General features: G+C 45.7%; 1 protein-coding gene across 1 annotated transcript in view; it reads left to right on the top strand.

The window, feature by feature from the left end:
- Positions 1-6,565: 6,565 nt before the first annotated feature.
- NID1 (nidogen 1) overlaps positions 6,566-20,726 on the top strand; it is a 73,556-nt gene continuing 59,395 nt past the window's right edge. Inside the window, exon 1 of the mRNA XM_019651833.1 lies at positions 6,566-7,631. Coding sequence (XP_019507378.1) covers positions 7,407-7,631 — 225 coding nt within the window. The 5' untranslated portion in view covers positions 6,566-7,406. The remainder of the gene's footprint in view (positions 7,632-20,726) is intronic.

Genomic DNA, 20,726 nt, shown 5'->3' with positions numbered 1-20,726 from the left:
CCATGGCAGGCCAGCCCCAGGTCAAGATGCCGTTCACCATCTTTGCTGCAGAGGGCAGTGTCTCTGGCCCTCATATGTGGGATCTGAACCGTGGTCCTCTGGAGTCCCAAGCCAGTTCTTAACCAACACGCCACTCGGCCGGCCCTCTACTTCTTTTAACAAATGTCAGTACCATGCAAGACAAAGAAAGGCTGAGGACCTATTTCGAATGAAAGGAGACTAAAAAGGTAGGACAACTAAATACAGTGGACTAGTTCCTGAATCATAAAAAATGTTTTACAAAGAATGTTATTGGAACAATTGGTAAGATTTAAATCTGGATTATGCATGTAGATAATGGGGTTGTGTTAGTATTAAATTTCCTAACTATGATGATGGCACTTTCTTCTCAGGAGACCTATACTCAAGTATTTAGGCAAGAAGGGTCATGATATCTGTAATTTACCCTCAAATGGTTATGCAAGTAACAATAATAATATACAGAGAGAGACTTAAAGAGAGAAAGCAAATGTGGCAAAATGTTAACCACTCATGCTTTTGGATGCATTCTTTACTAAGTTTTCTCAAGGTTTGAAAATTTTCAAAGTAAAGAACTTTTAAAAGTGACCACCACCAACAAAAAAACCCAAATAATCCAATTCAACATGGGCAAAAGACTTGAATAGACATTTCTCCAAAGAAGATGTACAAATGACCAATAAGCACATTAAAAGATGCTCAACATTACTAATCATTAGGGAAATGCAAATAAAAAACCACAACAAGATACCACCTTCACACCCATTAGGATGGCTACTATTAAAAAACAACAACACAGAAAATAACAAGTATTGAGGGTATGAAGAAACTGGAACCCTTGTGGGCTTTTGCTGGGAATATAAAATGGTACAGCTGTTGTGGAAAGCAGTATGGTGGTTCCTCAAAAAATTTAAAAAAATAGAATTACCATATGATCCAGCAATTTCAGTCCTGGGTATAAAACCCAAAAGAATCGACAGAAGAAACTCCCACAGATATTTGTACAGGCATGTTCATAGCAGTGTAGCCAAAGGTGGAAAAAACCCAATGTCTATTGAAGGATAATTGGATAAGCAAAATGTGATGTATACATGGAATACTATTCAGCCTTAAAAAGGAAGGAAATTCTGGCACATGTTACAACATGAATGAACCCTGAGGACATCATGCTGAGTGAAATAAGCTGATCACAAAGGACACATACTGTATGATTGATTACACTTGTTTGAGGTACCTAGAGTCATCAAAATCATAGAGACGGAAAGTAGAGTAGTGGGTATCAGGGGTTGAGGGGAGAGGGGAGAATGGAGAGTTATTAAATGGGCACAGAGTTTCAGTTTTGCAAGATGAAACGAGTTCTGGAGATGGATAGTGGGATGGTTGCACAACAATGTGAATGAACATAATGCCATTGAGCTGTACACTTAAAAATGGTTATGATGGGGCCAGCCGAGTGGCTCAGTTGGTTAAGAGCGCAAGCTCTGAGCAACAGGGTCGCTGGTTCGATTCCCACATGTGCCAGTGAGCTGTGCCAGAGCTGAGCAGCCGCTGAGCTGTCAACAGGTGGCAGGATGACTCAGCTGGTGAGAACACGTGCTCCTAACAACAAGGTTGCCAGTTAGACTCCCGCATGGGATGGAGGACTACGTTCACCCTCGACTAAGACTGAACACGGCACCTTGAGCTGAGCGGCCACGAGCTGCCGATGGGAAGCTGGTTGGTGACTGGACTTGGAGCTGAGCTAGCTGCACCCTCCACAGCTAACACTGAAGGACAACAACTTGGCTGTTCCCCTTCCCCAATTCCCCAATGCTGTTCCACTTCCCCAATTCCCCAATGCTGTTCCCCTTCCCCAATTCCCCAATTAAAAAAAATGGTTATGATGATAAGTATAACATTATGTGTATTTTACCACAGTTTTGAAAAGTTTTAAAAAAATAACCAAAGGAAGAAAAAGGCATGTGGCAACCATCACAATAATAATTGATTCTGGCAAAAATCATTAATGGAGTTAAAATTAGAGGGTAAAAGATGAAGAACAGGGTATTTATAGTCTCAAATTAACTCCCTTCAACATACTTCTTAATTACGAAGGAAAATACAGTGGCTTTCCAGTGGAGAAATCCAGGAGATGTGCATGTACTGAGTGATCAAAGTGACCACCACCAGCAGCAGGACCATCTGACAGCATATGCCCCCTGGTGTGATGCATCAGAAGGGTACCACACTGCTTCTGCAGGACTCTGGCCAACCTTTATGCAAAAATCTGACCTAATTATAAAGGAAACATCAGGAAAACTGAAGCTGAGAAACAGTCTGCAAAATAACTGATCTGTGCCCTTAAAAAGGTGTCAAGGCCATGAAAGATAAAGAATGACGGAGGAACTCTTTCAAAATAAAGAAGGCTAAAAGACAAGACATCTGAAAGCAATTTATAGTTTGGGACATTGTTTTGCTATTAAAGGATTTTATTTGGACATTTGATGAACTCTGAATGAGATTTGTAGATTAGATTATAGATAATAGATTATATATGTTATATATCTATAATCAATGTTAATTTCCATATTTTGGCAATTGTATTGTGATTATGTAAGCAAATGTTCGAGTTTTTAGGAAATATATAGTAAAATATTCAGAGGTAAAGGGGCATTATGTTCACAACTTACCCTCAAGTAGTCTAAATCAGGGGTCTGCAAACTTTTGAGATGGAATGTACCCAAACAGCTGCATGTGGCTCACGAGCCTCAGTTTGCCGACCCCGGTCTAGATAAAAATGTGTGTGTGTGTGTGTGTGTGTGTGTGTGTGTGTGTGTGTGTGTGTGTAGAGAGGGAGGCGGGGAGAGAGACAGAGAGAGAGAGAGAGAGAGAGAGAGAGAGAGAGAGAGAGAGAGAGAGAGGGGGAGGAGATAGAGAGAAATAAAACAAATGTAGTAAAATGTTAACATTTGAGGAAATATGGATGAAAGGTATGTGAGAAGTTTTCGCATTATTCTTGCAACTTTTATGTAAGTGAAAATTACATAAATCAAGATAAAATATTAAAACAACAACAAAAGGCAAGTGGAACCCATGCAGCTTGTGCTGGAGGTCTCATGATGACCCAGAAAAAGGTCGGGAGGAAAACAGGATATACAAATGGCAGGATTAAACTTCATCTTGAAAACTTCCGGCACCTTTCAAATCAAACACACACTTAGACATAAGAATTGAGCTTATGATGTTTAAAAGACCTCATATGATCATCTTATTCATGAGTTAGGGAATCCCCTGGAAATGAAACACTAACACAATTAGCTCTACCCAACATCTGGTTAATAAAGGAGCCTTCCATGCCTAAGTGGTCAGTGGCTACACTTTGCAGGACAGTGAGATTAGAACAGATGTCTCCTTCTCCAGTGAACTAGCCAACTGAGCTATTTTTCCACTCAGTCGCCTGGACTTTTGTCTGAATAAACCAAATAGAACAGTTCGCTTTGCTTCTCATAGATTTAGCTTGCTTCCTAAATTTTGTCTTCCGGCCTCACCCAGGTGACAGCAGACAACAAAAGAGTACAAGTCTTAAAAATGCAGGGTTTAAAACCTTAACAACACAACACAAAACTGGTGTATTATTATAATTGTGGGTGCATATGCTACAGCCAATGTCAAATGATACTTAAAAATGCTACTGAATTCTCAAATTATTAACTTGTATTAATGTGCATGCAGCATTGGGCTAGGTTCTGTGAACTTTGGAAAAGATAAACCACATGATCCTTGCCCCAATGCACATAACATTATATCTGGGAACAAACACAGGAGACAGCTATAAAAAATACCTAATTATTACGTACACACTTAGAAAGTGACAAGAACTCACCATGAAATTAAGTATTCTATGATGAAGATTATGATTACACACTAAATGTATTTGAAACTATAAATCCTAAAGGAATGGCTGGCACCCAGCCCACATTGTCCTTAGTAGGAGACACAGCACAGATGTCACGTCCCCCAGGCACCAGGCAACGTGCAGTGAGTGCAGGGCTATAAATAGGAAATGACAGATAGTTTACAGTATATACTAGACATACTTAAGCAAGATGATACTGATGAAATAAGCGAAAGAAGCATATGTAAATATTGCATGAACATTACATATAAACAAGGGAGCAAATCTATCTTGTGGATGGAAACTGAGGGAGAAACCTCTCCTTTGATAAGGAAAAGTGTGGTGGAAAGAATATAAACTCTGATTTCAGCTACATTGGGATTTAAATCCTGGCTCTTTCACTAGCTATGGGAAACTGGGCTCGCTATCTAACTTCTGCAAATCTCAATCCCCCACATCTACTGTGAGGCTACCAGCTCATGCAATCATTAGTCATATTAACTGTGCTAAAACATAGTTAGTTTAACATCCCACTGTGTTACTATTATGTCTGTCTTCCTGGATAGACTGTGAGCTGCTCACAAGAGGGATTGAGTCTTAGTGGTCTTAGTATTATGAACTCCTAGTACAGTGTCTGACTCATGGTAGTCTTTGTAAAAGTTGAAATAATAAAAATCATAAAAACTATATGTTTAGATAATAATGATGGCTTAATATTCACTGAGTACTTACTCTGTGCCTGGCTCTGTGCTAGGAGCCTTTCATGGGTTCTCATAACAATCCTTTGATTGTTGGTTTGAACATCCCATGCCAACTGGGAGGATATTAGACTTAGAAATCTCCCATGTTTATAGGTCTGGTAAAGGTCGGAGCCCAGGCCTCAGCCAGACTGTACTCTGATCCGGCAACTGGAGAAGTACTTTCGCTCCTGTATTACTGAGTAAAACTCCATGGACCAATAGGAGTTTCAGAAGCTGTCTGAGTCACACAAAGGGTGAGAGTTTGTGAGAGGGGTGAGAGCACGCCAGGCACAGGCGACAGCTGGCTCTGATGTGAGACAGAGGTGGGATGGGGGTTTGAGGAAGGAGTGTCAGAGGTGCATGCTGGGTGATGGGGCCCATGCACTGCACAGGTGAACACAGAGGACGAAGAAGGGTCTCCATTTGGAGTTTCTGGCAGCTGGACTGGGCAGTGCTGGGGCCCAGAAGCCCAGAGATGGATGGCGCAGCAGTTGAGGCTACAGATGGCATGGGGTAGAGTCAGGAAGTGCTTCTGGGAGGGGGCTCAGTGCTGTGATTCCAGGAGGGAGCTGAAGAAAAAGCCACTGGGTTTGGCAACAGATTACAGACAGTACTAGTCGCCCTTTAACAAAAAGAGAAGAAAATGTAGCAATACAGAGGCCACTTAATGTAGATGGTCATTGGTGCCAATTCAAGCCCTACAGGAATCTCTAATTTAGGGTGCAGTGAAGGAGACTTTACTCCGTGCAAATAGCTCAGTTGTGATGCAACATGGCAGTGGAACAGGTCAACAAGGTTATAGGTCAATTTTGGTATAGCAGAGCTGTGAGGTGGCTCTCCATCCAAGCCCCTCTCCAGCTAGACAGCTCTGCTCCACCCTAGTCCATCCTCATGCAAATGAGGACTCCAAATCCTCACAGTTTGAATGGACAAAAAGCACTGTCCTGTTTGGTTGGAATGGAGCTGCTCTGGCTACTCAGTGAAGATGCTGAAGGATATAGCTGTGTAGCTCTGATTGGACTGGGAAAGTCTCAGTCTTATTGGTTGAAATATGATTCCTACAACTCCTTTATAAAGGTTGGCTCAGCAAGCAGGAACACAATGCAGGCAGGTCCATAGTTCAGTGCAGCAGGCAGACAGTTCAGTGCAGACTGCAGGAAATTTAGTGCAGGCTTCTCCCTGAAACATAGCTCGTTTAGCAATGGCTACTAGGCTCTGTTTATAAATTTGAGCCCAGTTAGCTACCAGGAGGCTTTCTTAGCAGGTACCTTCATTCTTGGGCTCAACACTCTGATGGCTAATGAGTTTAAAAGATGCCATTAGTAGACTAAAGACTTTATGTTCAGAGGGTATACTTCTTTTGCTTGTTCTTCATGTTTCTACTGGTTCAGGACTCGTGCTCCTTAAATACATAGAATTTGCTGTTTGGGGGAGAATTACTCCAAAGTGGGTCCCAGGTCCTCAATTTTAGCTGGTGACAGAAACGTGGATGACTGTTGACCTTGCCAGGTTAACACAGCATTAAACACACATCCAGCTTCTACTGTCCCAGGTCCTCTCCCCTGACTTCAAAAGGCAGCCCTGGTTTTGAAATTCGCCAGGCCCAAAACCTTAAGCCCAATTCTAATGCCCCATATTAAATTCACACTCAAGTCTTACTCCTTCTTTCATTGTAATGCCTCTTAGATTAATTTCTTCTCAATTTCTACCCTTTCCTTTCTCAACCCTATTTTTTTTTTCTTCTCAGCGTCCTCTGATGACCTCCCTGTCTCTACTCACAACCCAATGACAAATTAATGACCAACCGGTTTTTTAGGATACCATTTACATCACTTATGCCCTGTTGTTGTCAAGAACTCAACAGTTCTCTTAGTGTTAAAGCGAGTTCAAATTCCTAGGTTTATTAAAGGCTTTACTCGGAACAGTCCTTTCCCAAATTCTCCACTGGAGGATAGTACTTGTCTCCACCCACAGCTCAGCCCTCCACGTTACAGAACGTCCCTTCTCCAGTCGCCTGATGAAATTCCGCCTCTTGTGTTAGACCTGGTCCCATTCCCACATCCCACGCGAAGCTCTCCTGGACCAGTTATTCCAGCCCGAATATCTTTTGACACTTGGGGACCCCACCCCACTAACACTGAATTATGTTACAGTCTCGTGACTCTGTTATCGGAGGGTGGGACCCCATTTCTGGCGGAACTTCTACACTGAGCCCAGGATCCGGCTTCAATAAAGCTGAAAGAATGGATGGGCAGTAAAGGAACGCTCCTGGCCCAGCCCCTTCTCGCCATTTCCCAGCACCTACCCCTCTTCCCACCAGAGTCGGACCGTGTGGGTCTGACCTCCCGACGCCGCCAGCAGCCTCTGGGTGGGCCGATAGCCCACCATTTAGGGACACATCTGCGTCCAGGGCGCTTCCCCGCCGCCTGCTTTCCCACCACTCGGCCCTGACGCAGACCCCGCGCAGAGCCGGGCGCTCTGCTCCCACCTCCTGCACCCAGAGCGGCTGTCCGTTGGAAGCCAGGCTGGTTTCGGGACTCGCGGCCACCAGCGCCCACCACCCCCGGGACTAGCGGCCGGGGCGCGGTGTTGCCCTCTCTCCCGCGCGGCCATTGGGCGGCCTGGGCGCGCCCTCAGCACGGCGGGCCCTCCCCACCTCCACGGTTCTCCTCCCCCATCCCCGGGGAGGGGCTGCCGAGGGGCGTCCGGTTACATCTCCGCCTTCCATCCTCCCGCGCGGAACCGCAGGGCTAGCGGTACCGCAGTTGGAGACCATGTGGGCCGCCGTCCGCGGGAGTGGGGCTGCGTGGACGAGGGCGCTGCTGCTGCTGCTGTTGCTGGCGGGGCCTGGGGGCTGCCTGCGCCGCCAGGAGCTCTTCCCCTTCGGGCACGGACACCAGGACCTGGAGCTGGAGCCCGGCGACGACCGCGTCTCCCCTGCCCTGGAGCTGAGCACTGCGCTGCGCTTCTACGACAACTCCGACATTCGCTCCGTCTACGTGAGTGCGCCCGGGGAGGGGAGCGGGCTGACCGGGTGACAGGGGCCAGAGCGGCGTCGGGAGGAAGCAGGCCGGCGGCCCGGGCTCCGGTGGAGCCGGGCAGACGTGGGCGTCGGGGACAGGGACCCCCCCGCTGGCCGCCAGGCTCTGGGCTCGCGCAGGGTCTCCAATCCCAGTGCGCTCCCGCCACTGCCCGGCCCCCGACGGCCCCACCTCCGGGTCACTGTCTCCGAGGAGCTCGCGGGACTGGGAAGCTCTCCGCATCTGCGCGGCTTTGAGCGCGCCCTGCAGGCCCTGGGACCCCAAGACCTTGCGACCCCGGGATCCTCGGCAGAGTGTTCTCCCCGGCTCTTTGCGCGGCATCGCGGCCGGGAAATCGGTCTCGCCATTGTCCGGAGCCTTTGGAGACAGGACCCGGCCGAATGGGACCAGGCGCGCGCGCGCGCGCGCGGAAACTCCGCGGGGCAATGCCCAGAGCTGGGGCGCAGCAGGCGCCCCGGGCAGGAAAAGACCGCCCAACCCGACTCTCCGCCCCGGGAACAGAGCCACAGGCCTCTGCACTGGTGTGTGTGTGAACTCCGGATGTATCTTGGCATTGATTCTGCTCTCTATTTGAGCTCGTTGCAGTCCAGAGTTCAGGGCTGGGGGAGCAGGGCGCCCGGGTGATCCAATTTCCTGTAGACGAGCATTGTCACCATGGGGGCTCCAAATGAGGAGCGGGGCTCTGGCTCTTTGGAACCCGATCAGAACTGGTGGGGCGCCAGGGGCGCTGTCAAGTTGGTCAAGGCCTTCAGGGGCGCTACCTCCCCCAGCCGCGCACCATGTGGATTTCATATAAAGCTGTGCGCGTTCCAGGAGTGCAGGGAACTACACAACAGCGGCTGGAGCCGTCCCGCCGGGGATGGCTGTGCTTGTCGTCTGGCCCGGGCAGACTGCGCCTCGGGCCAAAACCCACGTGAAGCTTGTCGCTGTGCCTAAAAAGAATGAGTCCTGAAAACCTCCACCCGCAGGGACTGTCGTCCTTGTGGGTGGACTGCCCTGACTTCCTTGGGCAATCTGGTGAAGCCTATAAGACGCTTCTTAGAATGTTTTTTAATGAATAAAACAAAATCCACAGGATGGCCAAGGAAATCAATTAGGTTGAAATGCAGATCAAAATATTGAAACAAAAATCTTATGGGTATATATGTGCTGATTATTATTATTATTTAAAAAAAATTTTTTTAGGGAATTGGGGGAGGGGAACAGCTCTGGGGACTCAAGGGGAAGGGGAACAGACAAGCTGCTGTCCTTTTGTTCTTCACTGGCCCATGTTGGTATTGTGATCATTGCTGGTATTGTGATCATTGCGCTCTTCCTGGCTGAGGCAGTCCGTCTCCAGCCATTGGACTCCACTCACACTGGCTGACGGCCACTCACAGTAGCTCAAGACAGTCCATTGCAGCCCTACTGCAGCCTACCCTTCACTGGAGACTCAAGGCAGCCTAGCTCCAGGTTGAGCTGTTGTTCACCAATTTAGCTATAGAGGGCGCAGCATCACTGGCCCATGTGGGATCCCAACCGGTGGCCCTGCTGCTCAGAGCTCATGCTCCCAAGCCAACGCTTAACCAATGAGCCACTCGGCCGGCCCTATATGTGCTTATTTTTAACCACATTAAATAGCAAGATGTAGCGATGGATTCAATGGTGGGTCAGCTAATTACTGAACTTTCCAGCTCATGAGGTCTGTAAACAACATTTAGAGATACCTACAGTGACCATCATGTGACATGAGAATATCTGTGACTTCTACCAGTGACAAGGTCATTCAGTGTTAGTACTGCTGTGCCTTGTTGCCTACATGTATGGAAGGAAATACTACATGCATAAAAGGAAATGTTAAATATCAGTTAGGGGTTACTGGAAAAAATCAAACTCCTTTTTTCCATCTAAGTTAACAGACATAGTGAATTCTACTCATGAACCTCCGTGGAGCTCCCTGGGCCCCAAGTTAAGAACCCCTGTGTTAAATAGGAGACTTCCTGCCCTCCTTTACTCATGGCTTCAGACTAACTGCATTACATTCTAAAGACCTGGAAAATCTATTGCAAAAAACATGATTCCTGTCGAGTCATACCTTCTGGGTTTGGGTTTAGTCGGTATTTCAATGCGAAAGAATGCCATAGCTCTCTAAGGATCTTCTATCTGTGCTACAGGTTGGGTTTCCAGAGAGCTGACTCTGAGATGAAGCTTAGCAGGCAAGTTGTTTCATTAGGGTGAGCTCCTCAGATCCATACCTGTGGAAGGGAGAGGACTGCAGAAGGGTTGAGCAGGGGGAAAGCCCAGCTGCAGAACAGGCCCTGGCTGCTAGCTCCCTGGCTGCTCTGAAGGTGAGATGGCCTTTCAGCGCTATCTCGTGTCTACATGGAGGGCTGGCCTCTGGGCCCTTGCAGTGATCAGGCACTGGATAAGGGCTCCCTTAGAAGGAGGTATGGCCCTGGGTGAGGCAGTTTCCTCCATGGAGGCAGTCCTCAAAGAGGGCTGACAACTAGGAGCTGCATTCCAGGAGGTGACATGTATCTGGTGACTCATGCCAGCACCCATCACTATTTGTATCTGTGTAGATGCTCTTTGAAATGATAGAAAAGTTCAGTGGCCCTGAATGAGAAGATGAGTTGACAGGGCATGTAAGCATGAACCAGATGGTCTGTAAGCATGAGCCAGATGGTCTGTCCTGTTCTAGACACTAGATTAGGAAAAGGAAGGAAAACCCACCAAGAAAGAAAACTATTATTGGATGAATATATTTACATGTGTCAGGAACTTACTAGTTTTTACATTATTTAATCCTCAGAACAATTCCCTCCTTTTTTCAGATGAAGAAATAATAATAATAATTATAATAAGAAGTCATAATCCAATCTCATACCACCAGTTAAACGTCCAAACTAGAATTCCAGCCCAAGTCTGTGTCTGACTCTTAATACTTTCAAGCATCCAGCCCAAGTGGAAATGTGGAAATGGACACAGGGATTGTTGTGAGCTAGGGTAGTGAGGGAGGACTTTACAGAGGAGGTTAAGACATGTCCAAGTTCAGTGGGTGGAAGGGAAATGGAGAGGCTATTCCAGGTGAGAGGAATTCCAGGGCAAATGCATGAGGATGGGGACAAGCTTGGCATGTGCTCGGAGAGTGAGGAATATAATCGGACTGGAGCAGAGTGTTTCCCTTGGAGTAGGAGGTTTCAGTCTGGATAAGCAGGTGGGATCAGGAGATTGAATGTATCAGTTAGCTTTTGCTGTGTAACAAACAACCACAAAAACCTCAGTGTCCTATGACAATAAGCCTTATTGCTCATGTGTGTGGAATCAGCAGGTGGCTTTAGCAGGGCCATTTGGGATGATTTGGTTCTGCTCCATGGGTCTCATATCCTCCACAGCCATTTTGTCTAATACGGTGGCCGTTAGCCGTATGTGGCTATTAAAATTGGATAAATTAAAATCAAATAACAAAGATTCAGCCTTTCAGTTGCTCCAGCCACATTTGAAATGTTCAAAACCTTCCTATGACTAGTGGTTACTGTATGGCACAATGCTGCTGTAGACCATTTCCATCACCACTAAATATTCTACTGGAGAGCATGGCTTCTGAGGGCCAGCTTCAGTATGTCCTTCTTCGTGGAGGAGTCAGAGGCACAAGACAGTAATTGGAAATGCAGACGTGCTTTTTCAAACCTCTGTTTGGCTCATGTCTCTTAACATCTCATGTACTAAAGCAAGTCACATGGCAGAGCAAAGTCCATGGGTGAGGCAGGTCCCCTGCCCACAGTGGAAACAGGCATGGGTCCAGGGTGAAGATGTGGGGTCAAATGATGCAATACACTACATGGAGGGTCATGAAAGATGGCTAGAAGGTTGGTTGGTGGGTTAAGCTGTCTATAGCTGGTTATAAGGCATGCTCATCTTTAGTAGGGTAAGTCTGGTGTGGTTTGCAAGGCAGCACAAACACACACAGAGAGTTTGGGGGCAGGAAAATCAGTCCCATAAGTTGCTGGTTTATCCAGACATGTGGGATGAGGGCTAAAAGAAAGGGGGACAAGGAGAGAAGAGGGTGAACCTGAGAGGTGATCTAAGATACACCAACAGGATTTCTGACCAGTCGCATATGGTGGGGCACGAAGTAGAAGGCAGGTGGTAGTGGTGGTGGGGGAGACATTCTGAGTCTTGAGGTGTGCGAGAGTGATGAGATGGTTGACTTGAGTGAAAAGGCATTAGCTCAGGTATGACTCTGTGGTGTTGGGGTCAAAAAGGGACCAGACATAGAGCTGCCCTTTAACCAGCAGACCTTAAGTGAGCTGTCAGGCTGGGGAGGAAAGTGGAAGCTTGAGGTGCTGGTTTACAAGGGGAACTAGGACAGTGAGAACCAAGCTGAGAGCTAGGTTTAGAGCCCCTGGACAGGACACCATTTGTGATGACCTAATGTGACAGTTCCCAAAGTGTGGTCTAGGGACTCCTGGGTGTCCTGGAGACATGTTCAGGAGATTCACAAGGTCAAAATTCTTTTCCTAACAATACTAAAATGTTATTTGCTGTCTATACTCCATGCTCTCATGTGTGTATGAGTATAGTGGAGTTCACCAGCAGCTATATGATGTGTATTATCTGTCCCAAAAGATTGAATGTAGAAGATGTAAGAGTCCAGCTGTCTTCCATTAAGCCAGACATCATACTGATTTGCAGAAATGTAAAACAATGACACTTCTCTCCCTAAGCACTATTGGGTTTTATTTTCATAAAAAATAATGTTACTTACATTAACATATGACTTCATTCCAAAAGTATTATATTTATATTTTTTAAATTTAAAAATGTTTTTATTTTTCTCAGTCTTAATTTCTGACATGATAAATATTGCTTTATGTAACCTATATAAATGCAAGCGTTTGGGGGGAGTCTCTAATAATTTTTAGGAGTGTAAAGGATTCCTAAGACCAAAATGTTCGAGAGCGGCTGATCTAATGGTGTCCAGACATCTCATGCCTCTGCTTTAGTTTGAGAGCTGTTTGAAGGCAGGAGAAGGAAAGTTCCATGATGGGGCGAGGAGGGGCACAGCCGACTCCCTACACGATGAGGTCTGATTCTCCCCACAGAATAGCCTCTTATTTGGGGATGGTAAATCAGTATAGTCCCAGCAATGAAGCCAGACATTCTTTGGATCCCATGCTGGGCAATGAGTGGGGAATGGGCCAGTCTGTAATCTAGTCAACCTGCGCACTGGGCCACTGGACATTTCACGTGAGTTCTACTGCCTTGGCCGATGAACTGACCTCCCTGGGCAGGAGTGCTTCAAAAATGTAATGAGATTGTCCAGAAGGACAAACCATTTTCTTCCTTTGACCGGAATTTTATCACCTCCGTTTATTAATGCTGGTTATCTCCTGCTGATTGGAAACTCTGAATGGCTGTGTAGACCAACAGAAGAATCTCTAGAACAGCAGTTCTCAACCTTCCTAATGCCGCGACCCCTTAATACAGTTCCTCATGTTGTGGTGACCCCCAACCATAAAATTATTTTCGTTGCTACTCTATAACTGTAATTTTGCTACTGTTATGAATCGTAATGTAAATATCTTTTTGTTTTCTGATGGTCTTAGGCGACCCCTGTGAAAGGGTTGTTCGACCCCCAAAGGGGTCGCGACCCACAGGTTGAGAACCGCTGCTCTAGAACCTGGTTTTATTGCATATTAAATTATGTAGGTCTTGATCATAAAAATGGAGAAATTAATTCATTATTATTTGGTAGTTCAGTTTGTTTTGGAAATAACATTCTTCATGCTATGGAAAAATAAAAGGATATCCTTGGTAGAAAAAAAAATTGTATACCTCGATCCTGACTCATCTCCCTGCCTCTGGTCTCACTGTCTCTCAACCTCCTCTCCTCTCCTCTCCTCTCCTCTCCCCTCTCCTCCCCTCCCCTCCCCTCTTCTCCTCTCTTCTCTCTTTCACACACACACACTCACAAAAGCATCTTCCACAGATTTTCATTATTCCACTTCCTATAGGAATCTTCCCTTACATACGGTAAATTTAACTCACCCTTCAAGATCTCCTAGCTTTCTTCCTGTTTACCCTTCTCTGCAATACAGGCCACTCACTTTCTGCAAAACTTGATTCATTCCACAAATGTTTATACTAAGGGACTCTTAGATGTGTAGGGTGCTGTGCCAGGTGCTGGGGCTATAAACTCTGAAACACAGCCACTTAATATGACCACGTCCCTGTCCACAAGAACGTCCCAGTGTCACGAGAGAGCCACTGAGAAACAGGCAATTCCAGTGCCTGTGATAGAGCAACAACACCCAGATGTGGGGGGAGCTCAGAGTCTCCGTGAGGTGCTGCGCTCCGTGGGGTTTGGCCCCGGACACCTCAGTATCCTGAGCTAAGTCTACATTGTACTCTGATCATTGCAGATGTTTCCTTTGCTGGTCTCATATATTCCGTCTGCCCACAAATAGACTATAAAGCCCTGGAATCATAGGGTACGGCTTGTATTTCCTTTGTTCAGTTTTCCTGGAGAGCTTGCCAACCTTTGTGGTTTTACCTGCTGCATGGCAGTGGCTCTGGCCATGACCTCTCTCATGAGGACTGGCCCCAGATTTTCAAAATCATACCAGAAGTTTCCACCTAAATGCCCATCTGTCACTTCAGGTTCCATTTGGCACCTGAAAATTACTTACCTCGCTCTTCCCTCAGCTACTTTCACTGCTGCTTCCTTTTCCTTGTTAACGGCACCTGATGAAGTTTCTGGACACCATTAGATCAGCCGCTCTCGAACATTTTGGTCTTAGGAGTCCTTTACACTCTTAAAAATTATTAGAGAACCCCCCCCAAATGCTTGCATTTATATAGGTTACATAAACTCATACTGCCTTCCCTTCACTCATTTATTCTACAAATACTTGCCAAGTGTGAACGATGTGCCAGACACTACTGTAGGCACTTAGAATACAAGTGAACAAAACAAAACTCTATCCTCAAGGAGTTTACATTCTAGCAGGAGAGTAGGGGCAAGAGAATAAACAGCAGACATGATAGATGATGCATTATATATTACATTGGTAGGTGATGTGCTACTGAACACCAGGGGACCGGGATGGAGTAGGCAGTTGGATATGTGAATCTGGAGTTTGGAAGAGAAGCCTGGGCTTTGGATGTAAATTTGGGATCATTGGCACATAGATGGTATTTAAAACAAGAGAACTGAATGTGTGTAGATAGAGAAGAGGTCATGGGAGCCTCCAATGGGTCAGGGATATGAAGAGGAGCCAGCATCAGAGACGGAAAGGGGGTGACCAGTGAGATAAGAGGAAAACCAAGCAAGGTGGAGTCCTGGAAGCCAAGGGAAGAAAGTCCATCAAGGAGAGGGGCGTGAGCCACCATGTTAAGTGCTGTTGATGGGCCAAAAAGATGAGGACTGGGAGTTGCCCATCGGGTTGAGTAACATGGTGGTCATCTTGGCAGATCACCAGTCCTTTATTTTACCTTCGCAGCAGGCCTTTGCACCTGTATCTTTCTTGTCATGTTGGAGTAGACACTTTCCAGTTGTGTTCAGTTTCTTTAGTGCCCTCCCCCCATCCTAACTTCAGAGGAAGGTGCACTCCTCTGTGTGGATTCAGGACCTCGCCCTCCCTTTCTAGCTTTGTTTCCAGCTTCCCCATAACACTTCCCAGAAAAGTAAAATAGGTCTTCCTTTAGCCCTTTGCTCATTGTTTTACTCAACCACTGAATCCATCTCTTATCTCTCAGATCCTCCCCTACTCTCCAGGAACCAACTCAGTCCTTCTTTCTTAACTGACCAGTGCAAGCAGGCAACTTTGACCTCTCAATCCTTAGAACTGTCTGTAATTCAGGTTGTTTTAGCTATTAAGAATAATGCTGCTATCAATGTTTGTGTACAAGTTTCTGTGTGGACATCTACTTTCAGTTCTCATGGGTGTATACCCAGGAGTGGAATTGCTGGGTCTTATGGTAACTCTGTGTTTAACATTTTGAGGCACCATCAAACTGTTTTCCAAAGTGGTTGCACCACTTTGCCTTCCCACTAGCAATGGATGAAGGTTCCAATTTCTCTACATTTTGAGGGCTCACCCTTGTTATTATCTGACTTTTAGATTCTCGCCCTCCTGGAGGAGGTGAAGTGCTATCTCATTGTGTTTTCGATTTGCATTTCCCTGATGGCTAGAGACATGGAGCCTCTTTTTATGTGTTTGTTGGCCATTTGTATATCTTCTTATGTTCCTGTGTTCATTTTTTAATTGAGTTATTTCTGTTTCCATTGTTGAGTACCTTAAATATTATTTAACAAGTATATTTCATGAATGAAGCCATATTGTATAATATCAGGAGCCAAGTGATGTTGGGTTATTGCTCTGCTAGCTGCTAACATTAAGGAGATGACAGCCCGATCATATCTGTCAGTTATGTTTCTCCCCTGTGAGCAGTGAACAGGCTATGGGGTGATTTGACCCATGCTGCTGTCCCCTCGCCCTCCAACCTTTCACCTAATGGTGTAGCATCCACTGATGATCTTTGCCTGAATCGATCACTAAATTAAGGGTTGCTGAATGATGTTTTTGCTTTGTTTTGTTGTTTACTTCTTTCCATCATTCTTCCTACATTTATTATATGGCGTACTAATGTAAAGAAGAGCTTCCCTCACCAACTGGTGCCTCTGAGTTACACTGACATATGGTCATTCTGGAAAGGCATTAATCCTTTCCATATAATTTCTCTATAATTTCAAATTAAGAGATTGCATTCAAATTAAAGGATTTGTGTAATCTAAATTGAGGGAGTCCTAGCGCTCCAGCTGGCACGGGTAAACTGCTGATGTGGACATTCAAGGGGTTAAGGAAGGAGCATGCTTTTCCCCAGAGACTTGGGTTTGCACGGGCCCCCCTCCTTCCCTGGTCATCTCCTGTTCTGGACACTGCTGCCTCTTTTTTGATAGACACACCAGAAGTTAAAATTTAGAGACCACAACCATTTTTAAATGTTGGCTAATCTCAGGCAGACACTTCCTGCAGGAGAGATGGGTAACTGATCCAAAACCTCTCCTTAGACATTAACTGGATAAAGTTGCAAATATTGACTCCTCTCCTAACTGTTACCCCCTAGGTTTTCCCTTGTTTTATCTGCTAATCCTTTTGTTTCGGTTTTAAATTCTGGCTTTGTGGGGTAAATGGAAACATTTTGCAATTTGGACTCAAGAGGTTTGTTCTGGCACTTCTAATGTAGGGTCTGAGGCAAGTCCTCTAAACTGAAACTCATTTTTTTCTCAAATGAAGAATGAGATGATATTAATGCCTGCTTTACAAGGCTTAGTGAGATCATTGGAGTAAAAATACTATGTCAACTGTGATGGTTCGTCCCAGGCCACGCTGGGCTCTCTGCTGAAATCAGTCAGCCTCCACCGTGATTGTAGCATGGATTTGGCTATTTCCAGAGTTTCTTTATCAAGTTTTTTTTCCGTAGGCCCTTTTAGTTTTCCAGCTTTTCTAGCTGTCCAATCTCTAACCAGGAAGCCTTCCCATGAAGCTTTGCAGCTTCCACGGCTTTTGTTTCCAATTTTCTCTAAACTAGGCAGCCAGAAAGAGCACAGCTTATGGACTCTAGCAGATGGAGGTTCCATCTTGGTTCTGTCACTTGCTGTCCTTATGACATTAAGCTAAATTAAGTCTCTAGTCATTTCCTTGTGTATTTCATATATGTGAAAAGAAGGATGGTTGTATTAAATTTTAAACAATGTAAACAGCTCTAGTAAAGGGCCTCAAACAGAGGCACTCAGTTAAATGTTTATTGCTTTTCTGTTCTTTTTCCTAAATTATTTTACCTTAAGCTACTGCTTCCTCCCACCCAATGGAGTTTGCTTTTGCAACTTCATGCAATTTCATTGTCTTCTCAGTACAACTATTTGCATTTGTTTCTTATTTGTGCTAACCTCAAGTGTTCTCTAACCACATCTGTTTTGGAGAAGGCTTTCCCGCTGCCACTACTGCAGTGGGCTTTCTGCCCTGGGGACCACGGCTAGGCTCATTTAAGCCTAAAAAGACGGTTGTTGTTTTGCTTCAATGTGCATTTAATATAAGGAATCTAACGTGTGATTTGAATTTGCTGAGAGTCTGCACTGAGACTTTCCCCAGTGGTCCCTGCTGTCTGTAAGTTCATTCATTGGAAAGGTGAGTGTGACACTGGAACTGGCCTTTTAAATGGGGGGCACTTCCTTCTTAGGAGCTGTTGTTCTGTTCATCCTCTTGTTAGCTTAGCTGGGTCGAAACAGTTGTACATAAGTGTCTCCAGCTGAGAGCCATGTGGTGCTTGGCATGTCACCTTGGGGTGTTTTGTGATAGAATTGATATCTTCTGGGCATTAAGTTGCTAGCAACACCCTGTGCTGAAGTTTAACTTTGCTAAACGAACTTCTTTTTTCCCCCATGTACACTGTAAGCAGGGTTTCAGGGCAATATTTACATCAGTCCATGGGCTGGAAGTAGCTGTTTTTCCATAAAGAAGTGATATATTATTTACTCCACCAAGAACCTCAGCTAGGCAATATTTGGTTAGTTTGAGTTACCTTAAGACAATTTATTATTATTATTATTATTATTATTATTATTATTATTATTATTGTCTCTCAATAGTTCAGACAGGCTTTCTCAGGACCACATTCAATCCACAGGGGCTGTGTGGTGTGATCTACAGCCAGGTGTGGTAGTGCCACTTCCCAGTCAGGCTCCCGAGTGGGGCTCCAAGGTGCCCACTGCAAAGACATACAGAAGCTGGTGGCAGCCCTGCTGGGGTGGGCTGGGGAGGCTTCACACGGAGAAATGGGACTTCGCCAGGGATACGAGCTGAGTAGAGACCTTCGAGACAGAGGGGACAGTAGATGCAAAAGCGTGTAGTATTAGTAGGTGAAACACCGTGGCGAGTTGGGAAAAGTGTAGGCAACACTTAAACGTATTTTTCCAGCACATGGATTTCTACTCTGGCCTCTATTCACCAACATTTATATCAAAACTAACAACCAGTCTCATCATGCGTGTCATTTTTTAAGGAGCACAAATGGGTGAACAGAAAGTCATACTTGTGCCTGCTCTGTAATCCTTAGGTTTAATCATCGTTTCTTTCTGGACCCAGGGCTCTGCACCCGTGCCTCAGGGCTCTGTAGCTTTTAATTAGTTACTAAATCAGCTGTCACCCACACCTTCTGCTCATTATCACAGTCCATAGCACACCCAGTGCAATGAACATTCCTGGAAACTCCTGGTAGGGAGGGGAGTCTCACGGGGAGGGTGGGCAAGTCTGGGGAAGGGAGGAATTTACACAAGGAACCTGGGCCTTGTCTCCTGGAGGACATTAGTGCTGGCTTACCTATAAAAGCCAGCTGCCCTTCTTTTTTTTGCTAACCTTTAGAGCAATCATGTTCACTATTTTAAAAAAAACAAAACATTTTATTATGGAAAATTTCAAACATATGCAAAAATAGAGAGACTATTAGAATGCACTCTTGTGAATCACTCAGCTTCAACAAGTATCAATGCATGGCTTGTCTGGACTCATTTCTGTCCCAACTGATTCCTAATATAAGCCCCCCTCCACCTAAACTGGATTATTCTTAAGCAAATCCCAAACATTTGATTTCATTCTAAATATTTTAGGATGCATCTCTAAAAAACGACTCTTTTTAAAAAACAAAACTGCAAAATCACAGTCACACCTAAAAAGAAATCGTTCCTTAATACCATCCAATGTCTAAATAGGTTTGTAAAATGTTCTATATATTTTGCTTTTCAGTTGATTGGTTTAAATCAAGATCCAGACAAAGACCACACATTGCATTTGGTAGATATATTTCTTTGGTCGTCTTAAATCTACAGGTTCCCCTCATCTCTCTTTTTGTTTTCTTGCAATGTGTTTATTAAAGAAACTGGATGTTTGCCCTGCAAGTGTCCTGTGTCCTGGATTTTGACTGCATCCCTATGGTATCATTTAACATGTTCTCTGTCCCCTGTATCTCCTGCAAACTGGTAGTTAGATCTAGAGACTTGCTCAGGTTCAAGTTATTGGTTCATATTTGCGCAAACTGTTTGTTGTGGTAATCAGTGTCACATGCCGGTGGAAAGAACGTCAGTCACACCTAGTGCTGTGATGGAGCCCTCGTGGCTCACACACCTTCAGGCACGATGTCTAGCACAATTTTGGTATGCAGGCCTTATCCTGCATGAAATTCCCTGCCCCATTTCCTGGTGGAAGTCAGGAAGGTAGGGAACCAACACGTGCCAGGTCAAGTGTAAGCTCTGCAGCTACCGCAGTGACCAAGACCGAGGTGGTCCTGGCCCTGGAGGTTGCACAGCCCAGTGGGGGCAGCAACCAGTGCCAGCAAGTAGGCAGTGAGTGAGATCATTACAAACTGTGGTCTGCTTCTGGAAGGAAGCAATTAGCGGATATAAATCGGGGTTCAGGGAGTGAGGGAGGGAGGGGCAAGTGGGAGGAGCCTACACTGGATGGTTGGAGGAGACTCTTCTAGAAGGTGTTACTGCAGCTGAGCCCTGAAGGATGAGACACAGCCAGTCTTGTCTTGAGAATGCGTGAGCGGGGAGGGGTGCTGATGGCAGTGAGGATGGAGGAAGTGCCATATACCCTAGGAGTAGGACACACATGACATGGGGTGAGAATGAGAAAGGAATCAAAGCTGACTCCCAAGTGTCCTGGCTTAAGCAACTGGGTGAATGGGGGTATGGCAACAGCCCTGGGCAGTGGGACAGGAGGCTGTGTGAGTTCCTCCAGGGTCCCCAGTCTAGTCCCCTTGGAGCCTGTAACCGGGTTTGGCCTCCTGACCAAATGTCTACCCTTTGTGTTCCCTGCCCTCCTATTCAATTGCTCGATGACACTTTAAAAAAATGGAGAGGGCCGGCCAAGTGGCGCGTTGGTTAAGAGCTGGCTTGGGACACCAGAGGGCCCCGATTCTGATCCCACATATGAGGGCCAGTGACACTGCCCTCTACAGCTAAGATGCTGAACAACAGCTCGACCTGGAGCTGGGCTGCCGTGAGTCACCGGC

The sequence above is a fragment of the Hipposideros armiger genome, unplaced genomic scaffold, assembly GCF_001890085.2.
Source record: "Hipposideros armiger isolate ML-2016 unplaced genomic scaffold, ASM189008v1 scaffold_167, whole genome shotgun sequence".
Taxonomy (NCBI): domain Eukaryota; kingdom Metazoa; phylum Chordata; class Mammalia; order Chiroptera; family Hipposideridae; genus Hipposideros; species Hipposideros armiger.
The sequence above is the reverse complement of the archived record's forward strand: the minus strand, read 5'-3'. Positions and strand labels throughout refer to the sequence as shown.